A 10,591-nucleotide genomic window follows, 5' to 3' on the forward strand; every position below is an offset into this window, starting at 1 on the left:
CCGCTTTGCGGACTGCCGGGCCCGGGGCCGGGAGCGAGGGGAGGAGGAGGAGGCGGTGGGAAGAGGAGGAGAAGGCGAGGGGGGCAAAGGCGCCGGGCCGGGAGGCGGGAAGGCCGCCCGAGGAAAGTTTGCGCGGTGGCGGACGAGGCGGGGGGGTCGGAGGGAGCGAGGAGGAGGAAGGCGGGCGGGGAGGGAGGCGGCGGGGCCGCCTGTCAAAGAAGAAGAAAACAAACCACCGACGACCGACGGACCCCGCTGCGGGGAGCTGCACCTACCGGCATCGCCGGCGGGGCGGGGAAAGGCGGCGGGAGCGCGGGAGGAGGCGGGCTGCGGGCTGCGGGGCGGTGTCGCCGGAGGGGCTATAAAGAAATAGAGGCGGCGGGGCGCGGTCTGGCGGCGGCATGACCGAGGTGAAGCTGGCCGTGCTGGGCGGCAGCGGAGCCGGCAAGTCGGGTAAGGCGGGGAGGGGGGCGGTCCCCGTAACCCCCCGGCTCCCCCCGGCTGGGCTTTATCTGAGGTTTGGCAGAGGGGGACGGGACGGGACGGGGCGGGCGGCGGGACCCCGCTAAATCTGGCGCCTGCTTCCCTCCCGCAGCGCTGGCCGTGCGGTTTCTGACCCGGCGGTTCATCGGAGAGTACGCGTCCAACGCCGGTGAGCGCCGGGGAGGGGGCGGTGGGAGCGGGACCCCCGCGGGAGGGAGGGGAGTGTGGGCTGTGCGATGCAGGCTCTCCGGGGAACGCCAGATGCGACGCTTCACACGTTTACTTGAACAAGAAATTGAGTAGGAAGGCAGTTTTCGCAGAACTTTCCGGGGAGATTGAAGTTTTGGCTTGCTTGTCGGCGAGGGTTCCTGATTCAATATAAGCTTTGAAGACGGGGAAAGGCAAGCGGGGTATCTGCGGGGAGATCACGGAAAACTCCAGTAGCGCGACCGGGCCCTGGGCTGGCGAAGTGTGCTCATAGCAAAGCAGCTGCGAAGGGACTTCGGAAGGAAAGATAACTGGGCTGCATGTGCAAAGCACGGGTAGGTTATAGGAAGCTCAATCAGGAGATAAGGATGAGAGTAAAGAAACACACTTACAAAAAAACCCCACAACCCAACCAAAAAAAAAAAACCCTTCTAATTGAATATCCCCTTCTCAGCTCTAGAGGAGAGGTGAAACAGATTATCAGGCACTACTGGTTAATCAAAGCCCAATGTGAAGCCCCCTGCTTTTGCAGGAATGCACTGATTTGATAGCTTTGTGGAAAGCCTTGCCGTGCTTGAGGATAGAATTTCTCATTCATGCCAGAACAAACACACTGATCCTTAAGACACTTCTAAGATCTTGGGAGTTGGCAAAGCAGGACTTGAACTTTCACGTCCTGGGTAGAAGCACTTTTAAACTGATACGCAAACGGCTTCGGAAGTGTGCTGCTCCAGCTGATGGTGCATGAGAAGTCCTGACACTTAATAAGGAAAGGAGATTGCAACCTACCTCACTTTCCCTGCCAAAGTGAAGGACTCTTTCAAAAAACATTCATTTTATGAAAATCAGAGTAGCTTTCCACGAACCATTAAGAAAAAATAAAATAGCAGTACTAAGCCGAATTGCATTGAATATATCCAAATAAACTTACTCTGAAAGTAGAGTAACATTTATGCTCTACCAATACTTATTGCTATACAAACATAAACTGAAAAGATAGTTTGTGCCCCAGATGGCTTATCTAGGTCTAAGCTGTCACATGTAAATTATGTAGTGCTCTCTATGTTCCATGTGTGTTCCAAGCCACCTACAACTAAAACCAGGTTTCCTTGTTCTGAACTGCTGATACTGCAGGTCTCAGAAAAGGCATGTCAAACCATCCAAACACTTTAACAGATGTTTTTCAGAAGATAAGTTCAGCCCTATTTCTAGAGAGGAGGAAGGGGGAGGAAAGCTGGAATATGGGTGATAAAATGCAGATCATCCCACTGTTAGTGGCGTTGAAGTTTAATTAAAATTTGTTTAATTATGGAAACCACCAAGGAGCTGCAGATTTTATATCCTTGGGACTGATAGTTCATCAGGTCAACTCTTAAGACGTGCATGGAGGATGCTTAAGATGAACATGCTGCTGAACTGAAGATGCTGAGTTCCAGAGATCATAGACCTTATCTGTGCCCTCATTACACAGTTCAAACTGTATTTTCAGTAGTGCCAACACCAGTTCTTGTCTTTCTAGTTCAGTACCTCTGAGGAATTATACTGTAGGCAGCCTGTTTGTGACCAGTGCCATGAACACAAGTTGGTTACACTTGCTTAGAACAACCCGCTGCTTAAATTAATAGTGATGGTCTGTCTGCAGTAGAGTTCTCAGGTTTGCTAGTGCTGGTGGAGAGTCCTAAATCTGAGAACTGATGCTACAGGAATATTTTAGGATCTAGTATTTACAAGATCGTATCCTTAAACTACTGGTCTAATGCTAGCTAATATGAGAACTATTAAAGAACCAGATTTCATGGTAAACATTATTACCAAATAATGACTTTTGTGCAGAATCGGAACTTACACATAAAATGGTTTACCACTTTTAATCCTAAGCTTTGGTATCAAGCTGAGCAGACATCACCATTTTGCTGATTCTGAGCAATTGTGCATCCCCTTTGCCTTCATTTTGGAAGAGAAAAACTGAGGTCTAAAAGTATTAATTGCACAAACACTTTGATGTGAACACCACAGTGAAATGGTGTTGGTCAGCCTAAGCGGTTGGGCAGCTCATGTGTTGCAAAATGAAACAGGATGAAATAGATTTGTTTCAGTGGGATAGGGGGAGTGAAACAAAAAACCCAAACCAAAACAACAATAACAAAACAAAATGAAAGGAGGAGAAAAAAAAAAACCAAAACACACACACACACACAAAAAAACAACCCATACAAATCATCAAACAAAAAATAGCCCCAAAACCCTCAAGAAAACAAAAAACCCCAAACATCCCCTCCAACCCCCAAACAAACAAATGCCCCCAAACCTCTGAAGAACCAAACAATACTCAAGGAACTCAATGTCTCCTCAGTATTATCAAATCTTACCTTTGCTGCCTTTTTTTTCCCCACTATCTCAGCCACTAATGTTTATTTTCTTTGGATGCCATGTATCTTTTAGAATGCATCTACACTAAACACTTGTGCCTGGATGGGAGGCAGATACACTTGGAAATTTATGACCCTTGCTCACAGGTAAGAATTTTAGGGGGCAAAGAAAGGCTGTTCTTCATTCTGTCTCTGTAATGGTAAAAAGGGTCTGGGGATTACAAACTTTCTGTCTTTGGAATTTGTGTTTGCTGTATTTTTTAAAAGACTGAAATTTTATAGTTGCTGTGGCTCAGAACTGCCAAGTACTTCCCTGGTTCATGGAAGAAGCCCTTCATTGCTTAAATTTTCTGCTTTTGCATTTTTTGAATATTATTGACAGAAATAACTATTCCCACTTCTGCATTGTATAGGTAAATACAGATACAAGTTATAGGATTATATGCAGTTTTCCAAAATACCCTAATTGGATGAAATTTAGTTTATAAATCAAGCAGTTTATTAAATGTCTGCAGAAATGGTCAAAGTAGACAGGCCTGGATGTAAGATTTGGGTTCAATAGAACAGATCTGAGAAAAGCCATAACATAGGCTTCTACATGCTGACAGCTGAACTTTGATCACAATAAACCTCTTTGAAATAAAGTTTTTTGTATTTGTTTATTTCCTGCTATTGCAGGAAGAGAGAAACTTTGGTACTGTGTAACACATCCAGACCTAGGTAGGTCTGTCTGTCTGATCACATTAGCTCACAAGGTTCCCTTTTGGAGAGCGATCTTGCCTCTTTCCAACTAGGATGATGAATTCTAATGCTAAAGCAAAAGCACTGAAACCCTGACCCAGGCTTAAATTCAAGGACTTGAAGACTTAGCCCAGTGAACACATAAAATGAACCACCAAACAAATCTGCCTTCCTAGAGACAAGCAACAGCATTGCTTATCCTGGGGTGATGGGCATCCTTAAAATAGCCACTGTACCATGTTACGCTATTCTGTAGAGTCCTCCCCTGCCATACAATCTGTTAGAACCTACTGTTCTGTGGGCTTGTTTCCACCTTCCTCCTAAGCTGACCTATAGCTTCCACTTGCTGTCACGTTCAATCCTGTGGCACTTGGACAGCTTTTTATTAAGATAGTTGAAACATGGGAGTAGCAGCTAGCTAGGATAAAGCAAATTAGCCTATGTTGTGGGTAGAGGCTTTTGGTTGCTACAGTTTGGGCACCTTTTTGCTTTTAGGGAGACCAGACATCAACTGTGTTAAGGGCAGCTCCTCCTGCCTGCGTACATTAAGCTCCATGTCCCAGTTCATCCCTAGGAACAAGGCCTCACTTTAGCTGTTTGCTGCCTTCTGCTGTTCTCTTCCTGGCTTCTCTTTAGTGGCAGAGGAGTAGGCAGGGAGTAAGGGTGGTATTGCTTTTTTTTGATGCTCTCTGAGGCTTCACTCTAGTATCTGGATCCCTGTTCTGAAAAGCTCAGTCTCTTCATCACAGGTTCATGAGGGAAAGTCCTGCTTAACTAACTTAATTTCTATGATAAGCTCACCCATCTCATTGACCAAGGGAAGCCAGCAGATGTGTGGTTTTTTGGATTGTAGCCAAGCTTTTGATACTGTGTCTCATGGTATTCTTCTGGATAAAATGTCCAGCACATAGCTAGACAAGTCCATAATACACTGAGTGAAAAATTGGCTAACTGGTCAGGCACAAAGAGTTGTTATGAATGGGGTTACATCAGGCTGGTCGCCAGTCACTAGTGTAGTTTCCCAGGGCTCAGCTTTAGGGCTAGTTTTTATAAATGATCTGGACACAAGTATTTAATGTACATTAGGTAAGTTTGCCAATGGTACTAAACTAGCAGGAGCTGTCAACTCCCTTGAGGGTAGAGAGGCCTTACAGAGTGATCTAGATAGACTAGACAACTGGGCAATCACCAGCCAGACAAAATTTACCAAGAGCAAGTGCCACATTCTCCATACGGGTGGAGTAATCCTGGTTATATGTACAAATTGGGGGATGAGAGGCTGGAGAGCAGCCCTGCGGAAAGAGATCTTGATGGTTTTGAGTTGACAGCAAGTTGACCATGAGCCAACGGTGTCCTTGGCAGCCAAAAGGGCTGACTGTGTCCTGGGGTGCATCAAGCACAGCGTTGCCAGCCAGGCAAGGGAGGTGATTGTCCCGCTCTGTTCTGCACTGGTGTGGCCCCAACTTGAGTACTGTGTGCAGTTTTGGGTGCCTTGATATGAGAAGGACATCAAACTGTTAGTGTCCAGAGGATGGTGACGAAGATTGTGTGTGGTCTCGAATGCAAGATTTACGAGGAGAGGCTGAGGTCACTTGGCTTGTTCAGCTTGGAGAAGGCTGAGGGGTGACCTCATCACAGTCTACAACTTCCTCAAGGAGGGCAGTGGAGGGGGACGTGCTGATCTCTCTGGTGACCAGTGATAGGACACGAGGAATTTGAATGAAGCTGCATCAAGGGAAGTTCAGATTGGACATTAGGAAAAGGTTCTTCACTGAGAGCGTGGTTGTTCATTAGAACAGACTCCCCAGGGAAGTGGTCTTGGCACCAAGCCTGTCAGAGTTCAGGCAGCTCTTAGATGATGCTCTTGGTCATGTGATTTAGTTCTAGGTAGTCCTGTGAGGAGCGGGTAGTTGGACTCTATGATCTTTATGGGTCCCTTGCAACTTGAGATGTTCTATGATTCTGTGATCCAGTCGGGAAACAGCTGTGACACACACAAGTCACCTTTCCTCGCCTTAAACCTGCTGCACAGTCGCTACAATGTTAAAGAACTGTTGTATTAAAGATACTGAAGTATTCAAGTAGTTCTGGAAACCTATTCGATCTTTTCTTTCGCGTGCATCTCCTTTCACTACCAACATTCTGTTACCATCCCTCAGGGTTACAGCCTTCCCAGTACAACTGTTTCAGGCTACTGTGCTGCCCTGACACTGGGCTAATCAAGGCAACCAGGGTGGGATGTTGGTGTACATTACAAGATGCAAAACAGTTTCCAATATTTTACCTATTTTGAGTCACATGGTCTTGCTAGCTGCTGCCAAATCATCTGCAGGGATAAGCTCATTTAAAATAGTTTTGAAATTGCATTCTTTAGCAGTTTGCAGCTGTTGCTTCCTAGAAATCAAAGTGTGACACTTTCTTGGGTTGAAGGTACTCAAGGATTGGTATAACCCCATTATCGCTTGGGTGGCTTTTGCCACTGATTTTATTAAAATCAACTGGAGCTTGAAAGGAGATTTTTTTTTTCTAGCCCTGTAGAAATTTCTCTTATGGGTAAAAACTGTTTCCAGCTTGAACTATGCAAGGAAGAAACAGAATAACTGAGTGGGAACAAAGAATTCTTTAAAAATTAAGCTTACTGCAGTCAGGGTATTAGGAACATACAAAACAGAGCTATAACCAGAAACAGAACAAATGTACTGATGGCTACTGTATGTTTCATTCTCCTGCAACTCTACAGAATATTCAGCATAAGCAGTGGCTGTACAGGTTATGCAATTTTACTGCTTAAACAATACGTAAATATTTCATAATTAATGTGTCGATGATCCAAAGTGCCATCTGTAGTGATGGTTCTTTATTATGCTTTTGGAGCAGGACTCACCTGAATTCAATGCCAGCACCTAAACCTATTAATATCTTTTGCACTAAAAGATACAATATTATGACATTCAGAGGGACAAAGAAAATGCTGTCAGGTGACAATAGTAACATTCTTATTGCATGTGAATTTGAACTTCTTGCAGCCACAGCGGGGGAAGCTCTCCCTCACGGACGAGCTCCACTGGGCTGATGGATTTATCATTGTTTATGACATCAGTGACAGAGCATCATTTGCATTTGCAAAAGCATTGCTGTACAGGATCCGGGAGTCTCACATAGGAGCCTGTAAAAAGTAAGTGGCAAAAGTAAGTGGCAAAAGTAAGTGGCAAAAGTAAGTGGCAAAAGTAAGTGCAAATGTATGAAAAAGCTGAGAACATTTCTGTGAGCTGTAGGCGTCCTAGTAGCAATAAAAATCCAGCAGCATCCTGGTGGCGTAACACAATACCAAGAATAAGGTACCTCAGTGTAAACCGTGTATCAAATTGCAATCTATTTTCACTGTATCCAAAGCCAAGCACATTGAGATTTTTGTTCTTATTTCTTACAGCACTACTGTTTAAATAATTCCATAAATCTGTCTGCTGTAAATGGGAAAAAAGCCGGCATAGTCAGTCTACGCTTTTACTCCCCGACTCTATTACCAATGGAGATGCACCAAGGTGGGGTTGAAGAAAGCATTTCCCACAATAAGTGAATCTAATATGATATATGTCTCCTAAACTGCCTTTAGTGGCAACCCCAACAGTATTTGTGCATATGAGTGACCACATGGTAAGAAACAAACAATTTATGTTTGAAAAGAACCACCAGAATTGCAAGTATGAGTACATGCAGTGGTATGTATCCCTGCTTCAGTCAGCTGAGGTGCTTTCTAAATACATAAGAGTGAAATCTTTTCCTTATATCAGAAGTGGAGTAAAAAAAATACCACTTTTTGGTCTGTTTTATTGCTAATCTTTCTTTATTAAGGTTTCTCTGGAAGGAGTAATTTTAGCAAAAGCTTGGAATTAGGATTCCTGTGTTTTCTTCTGAATGCTGCCACTGATGCTGATGCATCTCTTTGACTCTATTCTGTTACCTACAAATGGAGATAATGATCAGCTTGCTTCTTCATGAAGTCCAGGAGCTGACAACATACTCAGCAATACAGAGTATGAAAACTGCAGTGGGTGAAAAACATTAATTCACTGGGTAGAGGAACCACAGTGAAAACTTAATGATAGAGAATAGCTTATCTAGAAGATCCTTTGACATTTGACTATGGCCAATGGAAAACTATAACTCTGGCAACGTTACAGGGTTGGTTTGTTCTTCTGTGTTTGTTGTGATGCCTATTATCCTGAACATATGTACTTGTAATACACACTGTGCATAGCACAGCATACAGCACAGTATTGTAGCATACCTTTTCTCTAATTTGAACCTTTTTTATTTCAGAATGGTGGAGTCATCATTATTTTTGGTTGGTAATAAACAGGATTTATGCCACATGAGGGAAGTTGGCTGGGATGAAGGACAGAAGCTGGCAATGGATAACAAGTGCCAATTCTGTGAACTGTCTGCAGCAGAACATTGTCAAGAAGTTATGGCAATGTTTACAAAAGTCCTGAGGAATATCACCTCAAATTTCAAAGTGAAGGAAAAGAGACGACCAAGTGGATCAAAATCAATGGCCAAGTTAATCAACAATGTGTTTGGAAAGAGAAGGAAATCTGTGTAAAAGATAGTTGGTCTTGAAATAGGAAGAAGCTGAAATAATGGAGTGCAAGCTGATCTTGGGATTCAGTCAGTTTCCTCCGAAGGTCAATGTCTGGAGGAATAAGACAGTAGAAACCAAAGATGAGAGACAGTATGGTCAAGTGAACTGGGTCTAGACCTAGAAGACCTGATGTTCTATTTCCAATTCCACTACAGATTTACTGTGTTAGGGCTATATCACTTAAACTCTAAGATACTTGTCTCACATTTTATCTCCTGAGTTCTTCAGAGGAGAGTTTTACTCTGTATTTATTCAACACCAACATGGTCTTGGATAGAGCTTCAATGTGCAACTGAAGTATAAACAGTTATTTCCAATGAGCTCAGCCTTGCTGATCAAAATCTTACTTCAGAATTCTGAGCAGCAGTAGTTTTTTTGTGCAAGAATGCTTGCACTAAGGAAAAGCAAAATACCGCTGCTGTGTGTGATCATGTATTTGTATTTAACTTAAGGAAGGATAGCTGAGATCTTCATGTGCATAAAGGGCCTTAACACCTGCTGAAATTCATATGAATTGAATGCCCGGACACCAAATCTGCAAAAGATGTTTACCTGCAAAGCTGCAAATGCAGAGGCACCAGAAGTAGGGAAACAGATGTACAAAGCAGTATTCTCTCCTGTTTCAGTGTATCTTTTTTTTTTTTTTTTTTAAATGAATGATGAAAGAAAGTAGAGAGGATTGAAGAGAGTAGGAACTGAAATGTTAGTGAAATGTTAGTCAGTGAGCATTGGACTGTTTTGGCAAGGTCATTGTCCAGTGAAATAATTTTACAGCTAGGGCCAGTGTAAGGCCTGGGTAACATCTTGGGCTGATCCCTTTCACAAAGCAGTTTTCATGAGCTGTACCAAAGTTTCCTTACCTGTAAGGTGGATGTGCCTGTTCAATTTTAGATGGGAGTGGAAAATTGAGAAGCACATGGGCTGGTAAAGAGCACAAATTCTTTAGGATGTCTGCGTGGATTTAAAGGTCAGCCTGCTGGTAAAACCTGTGCTCCTAACTTGCAGAGTGTTTTTCCTAAGGACCAATGTCTTTACAACTAGTCATCGCTATGGTATTGAAATGCCACTGGAGAGAGCACTAAGGAATATGTTAACTACACGTTTCAAATGTGGATATTAAACATCAGACAGGTCTAAACATGTTGTCAGTTGACATTCAGAGCTCTTACTGTAGACTTAACTAAATAAGGGCTTAGCCCAGTGTGTTTGAAAGTGCTGTGCTCATACAGAAATTATGAAAGGAAAGAGAACTGATCTGAAGATGAATTACTGCCTCCTACCCATTCCAGAGGTCAGGTGGGATTCAGTCTTTCTAAGTTTCTGAGATAAAGCCTACCTCTTCTCTGCAGTTTTACCTGCTTTGAAACTAGTGAGATTATCAGTCACAGCAGAATACTGATTTTCAAATGTCCACCCCATAAAATAGCATAAAAAAGTTATATAATCTTAGCATTACTGTTGTAAAATAAAACTAAAGCACATTTTAAAAAGTGATGACCAAAGATCACTTCATTTTTAAAGGAAAAGATACTGTATATTTCACTTGTTTTAGGACTACAAATATTGGAATATAGTTCTCGGTGTTGACAGGCACAGTGTTGCTTTATTTCTATGCAGATGCTTCTCTGCCATATTGGGAGTAGCGTATTTAACTGTATTGTCAATATCTATGAGGCTGAACTTGAAGACTGCTCATGTACACCTTTCAGCTTTCCAGCACACACGGAATTCCAGAACTACTAATGTACTGTCGATCTGTCAGCCAGCTGTATCTTGCCAGCTCTAGCACTGCCGGATTCGAAAACTCTTATCTGTATTTACTGCTATGATATAAATAAACTGGATATAAGATGGATGTGTCAATGCTTTTCTGTTTACTATGGTGTAAAGCTACAGACTTTTTTTTTTTTTTTTGACTACTGGAAAAGTGAAGCACCACACAGATCTGGAATCCAAATTAGGAAAAGTAAATCTGGGAATCAGACACTTGTACAGAAGAGAGCCTCTAGCTGTGTTTCCTGTACACAATTAAGAAGTCTTAGGGTACCTTTGCACAGTAAACAGTAATTTAAAAAAAAAAAATTCTTTATCCTTTAAAAATTTGTCAAGACAGCCACAGGGAAGGTAAATAGTTTTGCTTTGCTCATAT

General features: G+C 42.9%; 1 protein-coding gene across 1 annotated transcript; it reads left to right on the forward strand.

Annotated features, from left to right (window-relative positions):
• The first annotated feature begins 386 nt into the window (after nucleotides 1-386).
• Nucleotides 387-10,295, forward strand: RERGL (RERG like). The gene is made up of 5 exons (XM_065657145.1): nucleotides 387-453; nucleotides 596-652; nucleotides 3,133-3,206; nucleotides 6,827-6,975; nucleotides 8,121-10,295. The coding sequence occupies exons 1-5, from the start codon at nucleotides 402-404 to the stop codon at nucleotides 8,401-8,403; spliced, it is 615 nt and encodes a 204-aa protein (XP_065513217.1). The 5' UTR covers nucleotides 387-401; the 3' UTR covers nucleotides 8,404-10,295.
• Nucleotides 10,296-10,591: the final 296 nt, after the last annotated feature.

This window comes from Caloenas nicobarica, chromosome 1 (assembly GCF_036013445.1).
Source record: "Caloenas nicobarica isolate bCalNic1 chromosome 1, bCalNic1.hap1, whole genome shotgun sequence".
Lineage (NCBI taxonomy): Eukaryota > Metazoa > Chordata > Aves > Columbiformes > Columbidae > Caloenas > Caloenas nicobarica.

Excerpts from the sequence above, each read along its gene's own strand:
- RERGL (XM_065657145.1), top strand. The coding sequence starts at position 402 with ATGACCGAGGTGAAGCTGGCCGTGCTGGGCGGCAGCGGAGCCGGCAAG. Across the intron at positions 454-595 it reads CAGCGGAGCCGGCAAGTCGG|CGCTGGCCGTGCGGTTTCTG; the intron begins GTAAGGCGGGGA and ends TCCCTCCCGCAG. Across the intron at positions 3,207-6,826 it reads TTTATGACCCTTGCTCACAG|CCACAGCGGGGGAAGCTCTC; the intron begins GTAAGAATTTTA and ends AACTTCTTGCAG.